The 19,775-nt window shown below is 36.2% G+C and overlaps 1 protein-coding gene across 5 annotated transcripts in view; it reads left to right on the top strand.

The window, feature by feature from the left end:
• ERR (estrogen-related receptor) overlaps positions 1–19,775 on the top strand; it is a 370,747-nt gene that overhangs the window by 122,485 nt on the left and 228,487 nt on the right. For 3 of the 5 annotated variants that reach the window (XM_069828084.1, XM_069828080.1, XM_069828083.1), the window contains exon 1: positions 2,555–3,426. The exons of the other annotated variants lie outside the window; for them this stretch is intronic. In XM_069828084.1, coding sequence (XP_069684185.1) covers positions 3,403–3,426 — 24 coding nt within the window. In that variant the 5' untranslated portion in view covers positions 2,555–3,402. Of the gene's footprint in view, positions 1–2,554; positions 3,427–19,775 lie in introns of those variants that run through there. 5 annotated transcript variants of the gene reach the window in all.

Here is a 19,775-nt window from a genome sequence, read left to right as displayed (position 1 = left end):
TCATTTTTATTCCTTCACATTGAAGTTGATGGTGAAGTTTCTACGTTGGCCAGACTGCTGACCTGCAGTCAGTTGTTAATAGTGTAATGTACGTACTAGTTTCTGTATATTAAGATTTTTAAAAATATTATTAAATACGCAAAACGCAGTGTTAATTAATATACATTAAACGAAACAAATCACTGCATTTGAATTGTACTGAACTTTATTTAAACAATTCAAACTTCACTTAACAAAGAAAAAAAAAATACAAATTATTCCAACTGAACTCGATCTGCTCGTTTTTCAAACTTTCCCTCGATTTTGTAAAAAAGCATTTTCCAACCTTGTATCACAGTCTAGTATATACAGTCACGAAGCTTGAGTTTTGAGGGTACTAGGAACAATAGACTGTGTACAGTGCATGAGGGTTAAGTTGGCGTGATTTCTACTATCCTTGTCTGCGGTCCTTGTCTATCGACTGTCAACAGATGTAAGGGGGGAAAGGTTTTCTTTTGTAGAATTCTTGGAATTCCCTTCCCTCCTTCTCCCTTGGCCCTTCTAGAACACACTTTTGCAAATCCAATTAGTGGGTCTCTCAGTGGCGTCTTGGCGTTGTTCGAGTTCATTTATTCAGTAGTGTTTAGTGAATAGTGAAGTAAGTGTGTGTCTCGTTGTGTCAATTTAATATAATATAATATAATATAATATAATATAATATAATATACAATAATTCACAATTTAAACAAAATGTTTTCGGAATTGCATGGTTTCCCTGTTATCTTAAACATTGTAATGTGTGTTGTGCTCTTGTTTTTAATAATCATGGTAGGCAATATGGGAAAACGCGGGAAAGCCTTGAAGTCGGACAGTATGAACATGGTTATTAATGTACACAAATTCTTTACTGAAGAATATGAGGCACTGAAACGCGGAAAGCAAACAATATCTGTGTCGAGTGTTATCGAAAGAACTGCTGCAGCGACAGGTATATCGTCTCGTAGTGTTAGCAGGATTTTAAAAAAACAAAGGGAGGCACTAGAAAGTGGAAGTGTTCTGCGAACTCCAGGAAAGAAACGCCCAAACAGGACCCCTCAGAAAACTGCAATTGACTCATTTTCTGCCGCCGCTATAAGACGAGTAATTTATTCTTTGTATCGGACTGATTTTTTGCCTAGTTTGAAGGATATAAATGACGCATTAATTAAGGAAAGCTTATTCACTGGAAGCATATGGAGTTTGAGAGAAATTCTTAAAAAAATGAAATTTAGGTATGTTAAAAATACTCAAGGCAGAAAATTTTTAATGGAAAGGTCAGATGTTATTTTAAAGAGATTTAAATTCTTAAGAAAAATGAAAGAATTACGCGCCACTGGACGCGCCGTTGTTTATCTAGACGAAACTTGGGTTAATGTGAACCATACGAAAAGCAAAGTTTGGAAAAGCGATGATCACGAAATTGACTTCCCACTTCAAACCCCAATAGGAAAAGGTCAACGGTTTATTATTTTACACGCCGGATGTTCGACAGGTTTCATTCCAAACGCGCTTCTAACTTTCAAATCTAAATCAACTAAAGACTACCACGAGGAGATGGACAGCACTGTATTTAAGAACTGGTTCATTAATCAATTATTACCAAACATTCCTCTCAATAGCATCATTGTAATGGACAATGCCCCCTATCATTCAACAGAACTCAATAAGGCACCAATTTCATCAACACCGAAATCTGAAATGCAGTCCTGACTTCGTAACAATAACATTGAATTTGATTTACGATCCACGAAACCTGTATTATATGAACTTGTAAAAACTAAAAAAGATAATTTCAAAACATACGAAATCGACCAAATTGCGACAATGCACTCCCATACTGTAGTGAGACAGCCACCATACCATTGTGATTTAAACGCGATCGAATTAATATGGGGGCAGGTTAAAAATGACGTTGCGAAGCGTAATATTTCGTTCAAAAGTAAACATGTGAAATTGTTGTTTGAGAGCGCTCTTGCAAAAGTGACGGAAGATAATTGGAGAAAGGCCTGTGAACACGTGGAAAAAGTCGAACAATTTTATTGGGAGAAGGACGGACTAGTAGACGAAATTAGCGATCGATTCGTAATAAATTTGGATGACACGGACACGGACGAGGAACTTTCTGGCGGAGAGGAGTCAGAATTTGAAGAGGAAGAGAGTGCCGCCGCTGCTAACTCCTGGTCGCTGGAAGGAGTGTCGACCATACCGCCGTCACCATAAATGAGGGTAGAGAGAGATGGTGAGTATTCTTTCTCTTTCTAAAAGGGACTAGACAAGTAAATCCTCATGGACTGTAGTACTATTTCGCATTGTCTGTAATGAGGCGATAGTAGCAATCCTAGTGGTTAACAACTATCTATGGATGCATATTTACTACGTATTGAGCTTCGTGACTGTGCTTGTATAGCTCGCGCAAGGAACGATTACCGAAAAACAGTGGTGGCGTTACTGTCTGTTTTGACGTGTGTATGTAGGCACGCCGAGGGTACAAGAGGAAGTACTGCCTCTTCCAAGAAGATGAACATCGCCTGTGGAAATGAAGAGCGTAGCAAGAGAAAAATTCGAAGCGAATTAAACGCGCAACATTATGTTTACGAATAAAATAATGATAACCTGCGAGGGGAACGCTCCATCACTACATAATAAAATAAACGCACTTGGAACAAGACACGTATTCATATGCAGTGGAACTGAAACTAAAACCGTAATGTAACTATCACAATGCAAGACTGATTCTCTTTTGATTGTACTGTTGAATATCATTCAAGTTATCTCGTGACCTTTCCTGTCGCCCGCTCTTCCTTTTCGAATTGTTTCGTTCGCATTCCTGTCGTCGGTAATCCCAACTTGCGAGACCTATACCGTAATATACTGTTAAAGACTGTACGATGCTTATTGTGCAGTATCTTACGAGTCACCAGCATAAAGTAGGGTGGAATTATTTATTATCATTTTTCTACTATATATATTTACGGCGTTGCGCTTTTATAATAAAATGAAGGAGCGAAAGTTTCGAAAACTTTATAAACGTAGGGATTGAGGCTGGATTAAAGGGTTGAGTAACAGGTGCGTTGTTGGTGCCAGATCCTGACTCATCCCCCGTGGGCTCGTACATCTCGAATGAATTGGTTGAACACGTGGTTTGTATTCCGGCCGTGTGGAGGGAGGCGCGGCTAAGCTAGTCTGTCGCTCGTTCGCGTTTGCTAGCCAGTTCTCTCGCTCCTACGTCTCCGTTTGTCTATCAGACGAAGCAAGGATTGTTTCCAGCCAGGTGTTTATGTGTAAGTGCTTACAGTGTGTGAATTATTGTTCTGTGTTAATCATTAATGTTCCTGCCTCCTCAGTGTGTTGGAGTTATGTAAGAATTACATTTGACGAGCAAGGATGGATATATGGATGGATGATGTGGTAAGTGTAAATTATTTTTGTGTATATTTATGATAATTGAAACAAGTAATAGTAATATGCGTTACAAGAGCGGTATGTTGAAGTTTTCATGTTCGAGGAAAAGTTTGAAAAAGCGAAACGTAGTTGAGCTTTTCTAATTTCCGAGAATTGAAAGAAAACATACCGCTCGTGTATCGTACATTATTTTGTGCGAAGATCGTTTATTACATACCTGAAAGAGGAATTTCCAATTACGAGTAGTTGCAATGAAATCTCCATCTTGGTTTCTGTTCAATGACGGCAAATTTGCAAAACAAAAATATCTCTCTTCAACATTGTTGCTTTAAAATGTTTTCTGTGTTTACTAAACTCCAGCAGGCCGTGATTACGTCTGTATTTTCTTCCCCCCCAGTCTATAAATGCGATTGATTTTTTCACGGCTTCCTTAATGTTACATGCGTCACGAATGCAGTAACTTTAGTGGAGTTGTGGAGTTTACTTAATTTTTGCAAATATTTAAAAACAATAATTAACAGTGCAATTTAGGTGAAATTGCAGTGGTAAGTTTCCAATTTATAATTATTACTATATTGTACGTCTTTAAAAATAATATGCTAAAATCCTAAAGCAGTAAATCAATATGCCACTTAAGCGGTAAGAAGAGGGAAATTGTTATGTGTGTTAGGTTGGGAATACTGAATGTGGAATTTTAGACTTACCGCGGATTGGTTTTGTGCGGAAACCAAGCAAATACGCACGATCTCGCACAAACAAATTTATGATAAACTGCTTTGGAATCGCAAGCAGCAATTTTTCATCAACGCTACGCAATTGATTCAATTTTCAGTATTATTTGTCCTGCTAGCTGACAACCGAAGTTAATTTCTTGTGTACTAGTAGGTATTAAACATCATTAGACAGCAAAAGCTAATTAAATATGGTGATACGGCGAAAATGAAGGGACTGCCGTGCCTAAAACAAAAAAGAAATCTCTCCCACAATCGTGTCGAGAAATCATCACAAGCGTGGTGTAGTTGGGTATCAAAGTCACTTCCTTATTCGCTATAATCGGGAACATTCCGTCATCGCTGTGTAGAAAAACATCGTTCACTGTTGCTGCAACCCCGAATAAATACCGCTTTTCACCATATCCAGAATATTTCTCAGTTGCTGTATCCAAAAACGTCTCTCGTGGTTTCTATGTGGAGAAACTCCTCCCACAATCCATTTGAAAGCTTCACGATATTTACATCATTAAGAATTAGTTGCTGTGTTCAATGACTTTCATTATAATCATTGTGTGGTCGGAAACCTTCCCTCATATCTCCTGTGCCCGGAAATTTGGCTTAAAATTTTATGTCCAAGTAATCTCGTTCACAGTCGCAGTGTCCAGAAACCTCACGATCGCTGTGTGCAGAAACCTCACCCAAGACCTTCCTCACAGATGATGCGTTCAAAAATCCAACCCACAGTCACTGCATTCAAGAACTCCTCAAGGCTGGTTCACAATAAACCGGAAACGAGAATCGGAACGAAAACGAAAACGAAACGGTAAAATTGTTAAAATGTATACATTTAAATGTGAGCATTCACAATTAACGAAAAGCTTGCCGGAGCCCGAGATCGGGAACGGAGAGTTGGCCAAGTTTCAACTTTGGCGTTCACGTTTTCGATCACAGGTCACTAGATTCATTCTATTGCCATCTAAAAGCTATTTTGTCGTCGTATATTTTGTAGCAAGAAGACCGTGACATAGCCTATGCATTATTTTGTTCTGTGCTGTGCATCATGGAGCAAGTTTTATTTGACGAGATTCTAATATTGAGTGTTGAGGAAAATCCTCACTTTTACGATAAGCGGCGCGCCTCGTATAAAGATGAGAAAATGAAGGAGAATACGTGGCTTTCAATAGCTGTATCTTTGAACACCGATCGGAAGCGAATCATATTTTATTACTGTATTGGTTGTATTACACACTACATATTCACGCTTCAATTCAATAACTACTGTTGTGTTCATTTTTGTTCTATTACAAATGTTTCTTCTCTAATTATTTTACTTATGGTAAACTTAAAATAGGTTGTGATAATAAAGATGCAAGGGCATATTTATAGTACCGTACCTAATGAAATGTTTCAGTTGAAATTTCGAAGTTGTTTAACCTGTGTTTATGTTGGCTGCTTTGTACTCATGAGAGAACGCCATTGGTCAGTTGTACACAAATAACATCAGAATGCGTAATATCTACTTTACATATCGTTATTGGCATACATATCGATATGCATAATCGTCTACGTTCTCGGTTTATTGTGAATAAAAAGTTTTCATATTCACGTCCTGTGCTTCTCGTTTTCATTCTGGTTCTCGTTCCTGGTTTATTGTGAATCAGCCTTAACTCTGTCTCCGTCAGGGTTGCCAGATAAAGGAATCGAAACCGTCGTACTAACTTATAAAAATCGTCGTACTTCAGCATAAAATTGTCGTAAATTTCTCAACTTCCTAATATACTTCTAGTCCACCGCTGTGTAGTAATGGTTAGCACGTGTGACTGTGAAACGAGCGGGCCAGAGATGAAATCCCGGATGAGACGAGTTATCTGACTGACGTTGTTTCCAGATTTTCCCTCTACCCATTAAGAGCAAATGCTGGTTAACTTTCGGCGCTGGAGTCATTTCGCTTGCATTATCACCTTCATGTCATTACGCAGTTGATAAAGAATCTCAAAATAAATGTATCTACCAGTAAATTTTAGTTCCAAATAAAAATACTACTAATTATAGTTCACATCCACAATGACATTCAGCATTGAAACAAATCACCACCCATTTCTTCATCATCAACACTGTCATCGCAGTAAGGCGTGCACGATGACGCTTGGTTAGAAACAACTTTCTTATATTTCAAATCAGCAGAGTTTGATCTATGGCCGCCGCGGCGGCAGATAGGCCAATAAATGCGGCGGCTGAAAATTATATCAAATTAATTCCTCTACAGTCTACTCAAACCCTACACCTCTATAATGTCGGCGCGTTTAGACTTCATAATGCAACTGCGGTACTATTTAATTGATTAAAGTTTTCCTTTATCTAACAAACAAAGTTAATCAAATTAAATTCGTATTATTTCCATATAAGTGCGCCGCCTACGTGAAACCTAGACGCTCAAGATGACAAATTATGACTTGCATGCAAGCATAGTTACAGATCGATTTTCAAAGCATGCTTTTAGCATGTTTCTTTCATATTAGTCTAGGACATATTAAATGAAGAAAACTTATCTAAAAGGAACGAATTAACCATAAATTTCATTTTAATTACAGACCAACATAAGTTCCCAATAATTTTTTTCTCTTCAGTGAAATAGTCGTACACAATTGCGTACGACATAGTGTGCGGTCGTACCTCGTACACCGAGTCGTGTGCGTACGACTATAGTCGTACGTATGGCAACCCTGGTCTCCGTTTTAAAATACCTCGTAGGCCTACCTCTCTCATAGTCGCCGTGGTATTCATGAATATTTATCATAGTCACTGTGATCAAGACCTCCCTCAAAGTCCGTGTCCAGAAATAGTCCCCAATATTCGCTATGTTCGCAAATATGCCTCATGATCGTATCCATGAACATCTCTAAAGGCCCATTCACAATCAAAATTAAACATAAGCGTAGGCCTAACATAAACAGACGTTTGCGCCCAGGCTACCAAATGGGATCATTCACAATGATTCACATAAGCATTGATATAAACATTACCGTAAGACGTTAACATGAAAGTTTGCAAACTCCAAACTTTCATGCTTATGCTTACGTGATTTGCAAACAGAAGACAATCGTGGAGCGCTGAAGTATACGACAGAATATGAGGAAATGGCGTTGTTATGTTTCCATGGTTACCAAGTATGTTTTCTGTTACGTTTATGTTCCCATCGTGAATGATCTTGATTTTACGGTAACGTTTATATTCTTAAGTTAACGCTTACGTTATGTTTAATTTTCATTGTGAATGAGCCTTAAAGCCCACACACAATGAAAATTAAACATAACCGTAACATAAACACAGAAGTTTGCGCCCAGACTATCAAATGGGATCATTCACAATGATTCACATAAGCATTGACATAAACATTACGGTAAGACGTTAACATGAAAGTTTGCAAACACGAAACTTTCATGCTTATGCTTACATGATTTGCAAACAGAACACAATATTGGAGCGCTGAAGTATACGACAGGATATGAGGAAATGGCGTCGTTATGTTTCCATGGTTACCAAGTATGTTTTCTGTTATGTTTATGTTCCCATCGTGAATGATATTGATTTTACGGTAACGTTTATATTCTTAAGTTAACGCTTACGTTATGTTTAATTTCCATTGTGAATGAGCCTTAAAGCCCACACACAATGAAAATTAAACATAACCGTAACATAAACACAGAAGTTTGCGCCCAGACTATCAAATGGGATCATTCACAATGGTTCACATAAGCATTGACATAAACATTACCGTAAGACGTTAACATGAAAGTTTGCAAACACGAAACTTTCATGCTTATGCTTACGTGATTTGCAAACAGAACACAATAGTGGAGCGCTGAAGTATACGACAGGATATGAGGAAATGGCGTCGTTATGTTTCCATGGTTACCAAGTATGTTTGCGGTTATGTTTATGTTCCCATCGTGAATGATGGTATGACTTCTTGATTTTACCGTAACGTTTATATTCTTAAGTTAACGCTTACGTTATGTTTAATTTTCATTGTGAATGAGCCTTAACATTCGCTATGTCCAGAAATCTCATGATCGCTATGTTCAGACACAACCCTCAGAGTTGTTCAAGACCTTCTTCACAGATCATGTTCTTCTACTGGCATGCAGCTCTTAAAGTTTAGCTAATGCCTCCTTAACGATGACAGCCCATTCCTCTCTATTTTCTGCCTTCTTCCTCCATCTTCTAAGTCCCATCCTTCGCAGGTCCTCCTCCAAACATTCCAACCACCTTAACCTCGGCCTTCCTCAGTATCTTCTCCCTCCTGGATTTCCATCAAAAATCTTTTTAATCGTTCTACCACCATCCATTCTGATCATATGTCCAGCCCGTTCTATTCTTTTAGCTTTTATCTGTGTTACTATATTAGGACTCTTATACAGTTGATTTATCTCATTATTTATCCTTATTCTCCATCCATCTTTATCTTTCATTGGTCCATAAATTTTCCTCACTATTTTCCTTTCCCATTTTTCCAACTATAGTTTGACAACTTCAAGTAAAACCCGTAAAACACGCCAACTTCTGGAATCTCTCGTTCTTTCTTCTCTCTCTCTCGCTCGTCATTCAGTCACCAATCACCACGTAAATACCTGAGAGGGTGTGTGTGGGCATCGCGACCAATAGAAGAACCACTCTCCAATATTACCACAATAACGGATTCTTCATTTTTGCCTCGACTGTCGGCTAGGAAGGTTCCATTATGCTAGCATTGCAGGCAACTAGTCAACCTTTTAATGCTTTTGTTAGCAGGTTTGACAAACTGTGAGTGGACCTGCAAGTAAATAGTGCATAGTGCTCTCTCCCGTCCCCCCGTGCGTTCTCACTTGCTCCTCCCCAAGACAGCCAGCGCTCACGTATTAACTCGGTCAGGGTTTCAGTTGGATTTGTTAATCTATAGAGTTCTATATCTTCCGTCATAACCCAGGCTTCACATCCATATATAGCTATAGGTTTTATTACTGTGTTGTAGATCTGTAATTTGGTTTGTTTCGACAGGTACCGTGTTTTTATTACTTTTGCCAAAGCAAAGAAACATCTATTACCTGCTGCAATTCTCTCTTTTATATCTTTGCTACAGTCGTTATCACAGGTAACCAATGACCCTAAATACTTAAATGCTTCCACTTCCTTATAATTTACAGTATTTATTGATATTTCATTATTTAAGGTACCAGCCCTTGTTTTGGAGATGTTCATATACATCGTTTTATTCACATTTACCTCTAAACCTAATTTCTTTGTTACATTCTCCATCTGTTCATTGGCATCATCCAGTACTGATAAGGACCAAGCTATCATTACTAGATCGTCTGCATATACCATATATTGTAAAGATCTATTCATGATGCTTCCCCCTGGATTAATCTGTATAGGTCTACTTCTTACTAACTTTTCCAAGGCCAAGTTAAATAATGAAGTTGACAGGGCATCCCCCTGTCTCAATTCACTCTTGGTTTCGAATTTCTTCGACATTCTTCCATTAAATTCTATCTGGTTATTAGTTTTCTGTAGTATTATTTTAATTAAATTTATCAGTTTCGAGGGGATGCCAAATTCCTCCATAACGTTTTATCCACAGTTGCTGTACTCAAAAACATGCCTCTCAGTCCTTGTATTAAAAAAGTCTTCCATAGCCAGTGTTCAAAAGCCTTCCTCACAGTGTCTGCTTTCAAGAACCACTTTTGCTGACGCTGTGTTCAAAAGTTTCTCTCAGAATCACTTTGGGCCGTATTCATAGGCATTCTTAGCGCGGGCTTCCAGTGGATGATCAGCGAACTAACGTTTTTCGTATTCATAAACCAGTGTTAACGATATGATGTTATGTTTTATTTAACGACGCTCGCAACTGCAGAGGTTATATCAGCGTCGCCGGATGTGCCGGAATTTTGTCCCGCAGGAGTTCTTTTACATGCCAGTAAATCTACTGACATGAACCTGTCGCATTTAAGCACACTTAAATGCCATCGACCTGGCCCGGGATTAACGATATGATATGATATGAATCCTGTACAAGTAATCAGTCGATAGTCGGGGCTAGTTTAGCACGCTCGTAGCGCGGGTTAGCGAAATGTCTATGCATAGCATCCTTTGTTTCTAATCCCTATCTTGTAATTACTACCTTCAAGCCTTCATAGTTTGTGTTCTCGAGCCTCTGTCATAGTAGTTGTGCTTAAAATCCTTCCTCAGAACCACTCTGTTTAAAAACCGTTTTCATAGTAACTATGTTGAAAAAACTCCCTCGGACTTACTATGTGTATGAACCGTTCTCACTGTGTTCAAAAACATCCTTAAAGATCACTCTGTGCGCTATCACAGTAATTGCGATTATGAAGCTCCCTTACAGTCACTGTGTTCGTAAATATATTTTATGCTCGACCATGCCGAAATGTAATAATTATGCACCTGGTAGCAGCCCTATAACGGACCTCATTAAAGTACACCTATTCATTAAAGTTCAGGTGTTCCACCAATCAGAAAATACCATTGTAGGAATATGAAAACCAAGTATCGATTATTCTCGGATATGCAATCGAAAGACAACTAGCGCGAGATTAGACAATATTAAACTCAGTCAAAAAAAAAAAAAAAACACACAAATTAACATCAATTCACCGTCTTCTTCCAGCCTTTCACAAAGCACATTCCCGTAAATTCATTTCACCAATTGCCGGAAAAAATCAATATGGTCGAGCATAAAAAGTCGTATGAAACTTGACTATAATGGTAATTAAGACGCTCGTATGAAAATTATGAAACTCGCGTCTTAATTACTACCATTATAGGCTCGTTGCATAATGTACTATAATCGCTGCGTTCAAAAACTTTCCTAGAACCTCCCTCACAGTCATATTTAGTGAATCTCCCTCATAATATCTGTGTACATCAGCCATGGCGAGAACGTGACTCGCGAGACATTGTGGCTCGCAGTGATAGCTGTGCATTTCGTTGCTTCTAACCTCCGCCAACCCCCACCCTCTCACTCACTGGAGTCAAACTCCGTTCCATTTGTATTTGTCTCTGACCTGCGAGTGGCATATGTATCTCTCGAAACCATGTACGAAAGTTCCATGTAGGATGGGAGGACGCATTTTTTTTGCTGTCAATATGACGAGAATATTAAATATATGATTTGTTCGCAAGTATTACGAGGAAAACGGTTGTATAACATAAAACGGTATTATAAGTTACTACATGTTACTGATGAAACATTAAAAGGTTATGTGTTATCATCATCATCATCATCATCATCATCTCTGTACGTCAACCCTTTTTCAGCAGATGTACGAATAATGCGGTTAGCTCTTCAATTTGAACTCACTGATTTACGTGATGTTAAATGAAAGCTAGATGTAAGGACTTGACAAATGTTGAACTTTCAAATCTTTGCCAGAAAATAAATATCCGAAGCTTCGTCCTTTCGCTTGCTCTGTTGAAGCCATGTTCGCTACAACTTACGTTTGTAAAAAATTATTTTCAACAATGAAAATACAGTAGTAAAAACCAAATTTAGATCACGACTGACAGACAAATACCTTCATGATCAACTACGACTGGCAGTAAGTGACATAATTCCTGATTTTTAAACTTTGTCGCAGAGACATTCTGAAGACAGTTAATTTTAGGTTGTGATATTGTTTATTTATTGTCCATTCTTTCTTCGTTACACGTACTAAACATTAGTTTGTAGCCTTGTACTGTTGTATATTTAAGTGCTTGACGTAAGGAAAATGAAAATCCGTTAATAAGTCAGACAGTTGCTTCACTTCCCCTTCGGGTGTCCGCCTCCCTCCATAGGTGTTCTGCACGTTGCAGGTTACACAGTGGCTTGGCGCACGATTACATTTTCGCCACCGCTGGTGTACATGAACCTCCATCAGAATCGCTGTATTCAAGAACCTCCCTCGTAGTCGTAATGTTTGAGAACCTCTCTCACGATCATTGTGTTAGAAAGCGTTTCTCAAACTTTTTTGAAGTGAGGACCACTTTTTAAAGTCAGAACAGTTCCACGGACCACCTTACTCTTGTACCCTTCGAAAGCAAATTTATCGTTTTTGCAGCATATTTTAATACCATTATATTTATATTTTAAAATATAATTAATTAAAATTAATTTATTCCAATGAATTCAAGTCTATTAGAGTTTGGACAATCTTTAACTTATAAATTTAAAAAAGTAAATAACTGTTGGTACTTAATTAATACTGTAATTTGACAGGTTTACTTTTTACACTTGTGTGTTTCATCTCTAAGTGCCGCGACTTTCATATACTCGTTTGAAAGCACTTCGAAACAAACAATGCACCGAGGTTTTGGTTCACTCTCATTTGCACATCAAGTAAATCCAACTTGAAAATAACTCTTGTCTTATTTACTTCTTTGAATAGCTACCACTAGGACTTTATTGGCGCTAGAATCACTGAATATCTTCACACACAGTTTCTGAACTATTAGCATTGCCTAAATGAAGCGTTCCTTTCTTTACAAAGATGTATAACGGACACTATTTAACAGAGACATAGACAACTACTAGCATGTAGCACATAGGATTTCAAACAAGTAACTGCTAACAGGCAAGCGACGAATCAACAATGCACAGACCTTGTTATAAGTTACTTGTGATTGACTACAGAAAATATAATTAGAAAAGTATTGTAATTTGAATTTCTGGATCTGATTCGCCCGGATTTTAAAATAGGCGGAGTCTAAAATTTCTTATATCGTCATCTGGAAAAAGAGAAATAAAAAAAAATTAATGCAGAAACATCCCCGAATTTCAGCAAGTAAAGATGTAATTTGGCACGTTCTATTATTGGTGTACGACATTACAGTACGTGACCATTTCAATGTGCAGACTGAGTGTCGGCAAAACTATTAAGAAAGTCATAAATACATGAAAAAGTTCGGTACTTTGGTCCTCTGTTGTGAATTCGGTGGTCCCTGGCTGGGTTACAAGTGCGGCACCAGACATGCAGGGAAGAGATGGCGAGAAACACCACGTTCATAATGCTTTAAATCCCTCTTTTGTTGCTAAGAGTTGAGTGGGAATTCGGTAGACGAGTAGGGTAATAAAATTCATGAATTCATAAATTGTCAGGAAAAAGTGAAAGGCGATTGCCATGTGTCTTTTCCAAATTCTGAGATTTTCAGCTAGGCCTATAGTGTGATACGCAATTCGTTTGAATTTTATTTTTTCTTCTGTCTTTTTTGAAGGACCATAAGGGCAGACCTCGAGGACCACAGGTGGTCCGCGGACCATAGTTTGACAAATACTGTGTTAAAGGAATTGTCATTGCACCAAATGAGTGGTCTCTGGATCAAAATGATCGCATTTTAATTTTTTTTAATACAATTTATCACATATCGGAATATTTTCTACGACTCTCCTGGCTCCGCTTGCAAGATCGACGTCTAGTACATTCTCTTTGCCTGCTATATCGAATTATACATGATTTCACACCCAACTACCTTGCTTCTCGGTTTACTCTCCTAGCTTCACATCTTAATCGAAATACACGGTCACAGCACAATCTGTTGCTATCAATACCACGTCATCAGATATAATAATAATAATAATAATAATAATAATAATAATAATAATAATAATAATAATAATAATGTTTTATTTTCGCTGGCAGAGTTAAGGCCATAAGGCCTTCTCTTCCACTCAAGAAGCCTTAATCAGTACAATACATATTTAAATTACAAATATTTACACTACACTAAAAAGGTTCTCCAGCAATATTCTTCAGTTTTAACGACTAGTAGATATCTCTGTACTCATGTTCTTTCTCAATAGCCATGGCCCGCTAATGGAATTCGCTGCCGCTGGAAATCAGGGGTATTCTTAGTCCTCAGTTGTTTAAAATTAGGTTGTTTAGAAATATTTTAAATGCAAAGAATTAGTTTTTTAGGTATAATTTTTATTTATTATTATTATTATTATTATTATTATTATTATTATTATTATTATACACAGTCATTACTTTATTTTTCCATTAACACATATCTAGGTAATTGTCATTGTCGCAATGTAACACGTGCTGTGCTGATCATATTAATTCTACTATTCCTTCAGTTGTGAGATTATATTCATTATGTATTACTTCTTTTTTTTTAAGTTAATACTGTGTACTAGAATGTATTTTCCTGTTTGTGATTATGTATTCAGTCTCTTTTATATATATATATATATATATATTTTATTATTGTTATTTTAAAGTTAATACTGATTGTGTATATGTATTCAATCTCCCTTTTTTATTTAATTATGTTTATTATTATTTTTAAGTTAATATTTGTATACAGGTATGTATTTTTCTATATGTGATTTGATCCTGGTTGAGTGGAAGAGAAGGCCTGATGGCCTTAACTCTGCCAGGGAAAATGAAGCTATTATTATTACTATTATTATTTAAATTAAGTAACACATTAAACGATTTATCCTTCTACCAAACACGAATGGTCCCTGGATAAAACGTCGTATTTTAATTATGCAATTACTTTATATTTATTTCTAACGGGTGCAGCGGAGCGCACGGGTACGGCTAGTAAATAAATAAATACATTTTATAAAAAAGGCACATACATACATACATAACATGTTGTAAATGTGTACAAATATACGCAAGTGAGTATGGTATATCTCTTCTAACATCATGTCTTAAGCAGATTCAATGTAACAGCCTTTCTTTTGATTCCTTCAGTGATTAATAGTCCTCTCGGTTGGTCTCCAGCCGAGTTGCAGAGGAAGATTAGTGGCAGGATTGCTACCTTATAACCTCTAGTCAGTCAGTGTGACGTTTCCCCAACTTGGATGGAATGGTTATACCGTCGAGGCTAGTTACGTCACACGATCACAGCCTCGTTAGTTGGGGACGTGTTAAGGCTGGTTCACAATAAACCGGGAACGGGAACTACAACGAGAACGAGAACGGAAAAAATGTTAAAATAAATGTATTTAAATATGATCATTCACAATAGTTAATTTGAATGCTCACATTTAAATACATATATTTTAACTATATTTCCGTTCTCGTTCTCGTTGTCGTTTCCGTTCTCGGTTCATTGTGAACTAGCCATTACGGTTACACGATAAACGAGTAACATCAAAAGCATCACTCTGATATGAGAATTAAATTATTATTATTATTATTATTATTATTATTATTATTATTATTATTATTATTATCATCATCATCATCATCATCATCATCATTACTATTATTATTATTACTTACTGGCTTTTAAGGAACCCGGAGGTTCATTGCCGCCTTCACATAAGCCCGCCATGGGTCCCTATCTTGAGCAAGATTAATCCATTCTCTATCATCATATCCCACCTCCCTCAAATCCATTTTAATATTATCTTCCGATCTACGTCTCGGCCTCCCTAAAGGTCTTTTTCCCTCCGGCCTCCCAACTAACACTCTATATGCATTTCTGGATTCTCCCATACGTGCTACATGCCCTGCCCATCTCAAACGTCTGGATTTAATGTTCCTAATTATGTCAGGTGAAGAATACAATGCGTGCAGTTCTGTGTTGTGTAACTTTCTCCATTCTCCTGTAACTTCATCCCTCTTAGCCCCAAATATTTTCCTATGCACCTTATTCTCACACACTCAAAGTGAGAGTCCAAGTTTCATAACCATACAGAACAACCGGTAATATAACTGTTTTATAAATTCTAACTTTCAGATTTTTCGACAGTAGACTGGATGATGAAAGTTTCTCCACCGAATAATAACAGGCATTTTCCATATTTATTCTGTGTTTAATTTCCTCCCGAGTATCATTTCTATTTGTTACTGTTGCTTCCAGATATTTGAACTTCTCCACCTCTTCAAAAGATAAATTTCCAATTTTTATATTTCCATTTCGTACAATATTCTCGTCACGAGACATAATCATGTACATTGTCTTTTCGGGATTTACTTCCAAACCTATCTCTTTACTTGCTTCCAGTAAAATTCCCGTATCGTATTATTATTATTATTATTATTATTATTATTATTTGATTATATTTGTTAGGTATTTATTATTTATAGTTCACAGAAAAAGTACATACATATAATCGTTGAAAACTTGCATTTGCACACTTTATAATTTTACACGTAGATATACAATTTTAATACATTGGAGTGTAGGCTTTCAATTTTAATACAGTTTCTAAAATTAAATATTTAATATAAGATTTTTTATCTTGCACTTGCATCTAGTTTTGTGCAAGACTCAACTCATTTTACAAACAAGCGTATAAACATATTTTTCTAATTATTTCTTATTTAAATCTTTTGACTATATATGTTTTATTATAATTATAGATAATATTAAAAAACTAATCCCTTTTTTTTTCTTATGAAATCTTGTTCAATTCTAGTTATTTCATTAATTCTTTCCATTCTCATTTTTTTAACCAAAAAGAGATATAAACGTATTTGCTTTTGTAACTTTTTGTTATTATTATTCATAAGTTTTCTTATAGCTATTTCTTTATTCATTAGTAGGAACTTTTCATTTATAAATTTCATCGGAATTTCTTTTGTAAGTTTACATTCCAGAACAGTATGAACGTCATCTTCTCTGTGTCCACCTAATGGGCAAATGCCTTGAGGTAGATTACGTCTATTGTTCCTTAAACTCTAAATTCCCAGTCTGAACCAAGCCAGTCCAAATCTTTCTTTCATTTTCATATTATCTATATATGTACTCCGTCCCCATTACGAGAAGGGATCTCCAGATAATAACAGTTAATGAAACGACGTTCATGAGGAAAACAGCAGGATACGGAATTTAGGATAAAAAAACATAATGAAAATATTTTGGAAGAACTGGAAGTTAAACACGTACTGGTAACTGATGCTAACTAGAAGAGTCATGTCGAAGGAATTCCGGAGACCAGATACCGAAATCAGCGTTAGAGTTATCGTCCTTTCGGAAGACGATCTATTGGAAGAACCTTAAAAAGATGGCATGGAACCTTAAAGGCGGTAATAGATCACTAGGTTCGAAAGTTGAACTGATTTGATGATGATGATTATGATGATGATAATGAAAAACATAAAAAATGAAGCAGTCGAAGTGCTGAATACGACGAAAACTTAGTATTTTATTACAAAGTCCTGGGTTACTTGATACTGGCTTTAGAATTGGTAAAAATCTTGGTAAATCCAATTAGTTAATCATCCCAACCACATGCCTTGGATCAAGATATCACCTCCTTACCGTAGCTGCGTCATTGGCCTAAGACGTCTTCTTAAATTGTGGATAAATAGTAATATGCGTTACGAGAGCGGTATGTTGAAGTTTTCATGTTCGAGGAAAAGTTTGAAAAAGCGAAACGTAGTTGAGCTTTTTTAATTTCCGAGAATTGAAAGAAAACATACCGCTCATGTATCGTACATTATTTTGTGCGAAGATCGTTTATTACATACCTGAAAGAGGAATTTCTAATTAGTTGCAATGAAATCTCCATCTTGGTTTCTGTTCAATGACGGAAAATTTGCAAAACAAAAATATCTATCTTCAACATTGTTGCTTTAAAATGTTTTCTGTGTTTACTATACTCCAGCAGGCCGTGATATACGTCTGTCTTTTTTTTTTCCCCCAGTCTATGATGAGTCTGGAATCTTGTTGATTTTTTCACGGCTTCCTTAATGTTACTTGCAGTTGTAGAGTTTACTTAATTTTTTGAAAATATTTAAAAACAATAATTAACAGTGCAATTTAGGTGAAATTTCAGTGGTAAGTTTCCAATTTATAATTATTACTATATTGAACGTCTCAAAAAATAATATGTTAAAAGTCTAAAGCAATAAAATCTATATGTCACTTAAGCGGTAAGAAGAGGGAAATTGTTATGTGTGTTAGGTTGGGAATACTGAATGTGGAATTTTAGACTTACCGCGGATTGGTTTTGTGCGGAAACCAAGCAAATACGCACGATCTCGCACAAAATTATATAAGTGCTGATGTTGGTTATCAACATAGCGAAAATTCGCCAGAAGCAAATATGATTGGACGCAGACTTCGTAGACTTTGCGGAGAAAATCAGAATTTTATATTCGCATAAGCAACATGACACGGTCGAAGGACACTTACTGTGTTGTAGCAAAACTCGTTAACCTCTGTTTCCCTCTCACTTGTTGATTTCTGTTGCCTTAATTTGCATGCGTGTCATATTTCGTCTTGTTAATGAACTGTTGACATAAAGAACAATGTGGCTGTCCTGAGAGGCGTATCGAGTCGCTTATGCTGCATGCAGTATAATGGTTCTACAACTTGGTTTGAACAATGCCAAATGTTACAAACCAACGAACATTCTTTCATCATACGGCAAAGCAGCTGTTTATTGTGTCCTACGTGACGACGTAGGCCTATACGAATATAAAAATATCGTTATAATGCCCTTAAATCGTCCATATATTACTACTATACACTTTGAAATTTGTTGTCAATACATCTATACTAATAATAAATCTGTAGGCGAAATTCTTCTGGTAATTTTCGATTTTCCAAAAATAATTGGTGTTAACATGTATAATTAACCATCCTGAAACCGAAAATCGCATTTTTGAAATTTTTGTTTGTATGTCTGTCTGTCTGGATGTCTGTTACCTTTTCACGCAATAATGGCTGAACGGATTTTGATGAAAATTGGAATATAAATTCAGTTCGTTGTAACTTAGATTTTAGGCTGTATGACATTCAAATTACGTTATTTAAAAGGGGGGTTATAAGGGGGCCTGAATTAAATAAATCGAAATATCTCGCTTATTATTGATTTTTGTGAAATATCTTACATAACAAAAGTTTCTTTAAACATGATTTGCGATAAGTTTTATTCTTTGCAAAATTTTGATAGGACTGATATTTAATGAGACAAATGAGTTTTAAAATTAAAATACAATGCAATCTAAGGTGGTGTAATGAAATGAAAACAAATGACTTCGTCTATAAGGGGCCTTGGACAACAACAATCGAAAGATATGAAACATAGTCTACAGAGAATGTTTCTGTGTTTGTATGAAGTAATATCGGAAGCTAAATTAGCCGATTTGTATAATTAATTATTATTTCACCATTGGAAAGTGTAGTTTCTCTAGATGGAAATAATGCTATAATGTTATTACAGTAACTTCTGAGTGAATCGAGGACAGGTAAGATTAATATAGCTTCTTACGCACAGAAAACTTGATAGGTTATTCTGTACATTCGTTTGTTAAAAGGGGTCTGAATTAAATAAATCGAAATATCTGGCTTATTATTGCTTTTTGTGAAAAATGTTACATAACAAAAGTTTCTTGAAAAATTATTTCCGATAAGTTTCATTCTATAAACAATTTTGATAGAACTGATATTTAAGGATATACAGGACTTCTAAAATAACAATATAATATATTTTCACCGCCGCCGCCTCAGATTATAGCGTTGTTGTCCCTGCAGTAACTACTATGTGCAAAATATAACATTTTTTTGTAGGAAGAAAAAACACATTTATTCATTCCATGGCAATGGTACATAGGAGATCGTGAATTCTTACATTTTCGAAAGAAAGAAATATAATTACATATATTCTGTATCACTATTTAAGTTTTTTGA

The sequence above is a fragment of the Periplaneta americana genome, chromosome 6 (assembly GCF_040183065.1).
Source record: "Periplaneta americana isolate PAMFEO1 chromosome 6, P.americana_PAMFEO1_priV1, whole genome shotgun sequence".
Lineage (NCBI taxonomy): Eukaryota > Metazoa > Arthropoda > Insecta > Blattodea > Blattidae > Periplaneta > Periplaneta americana.
This window is presented reverse-complemented; position numbering and strand designations above follow the sequence as displayed.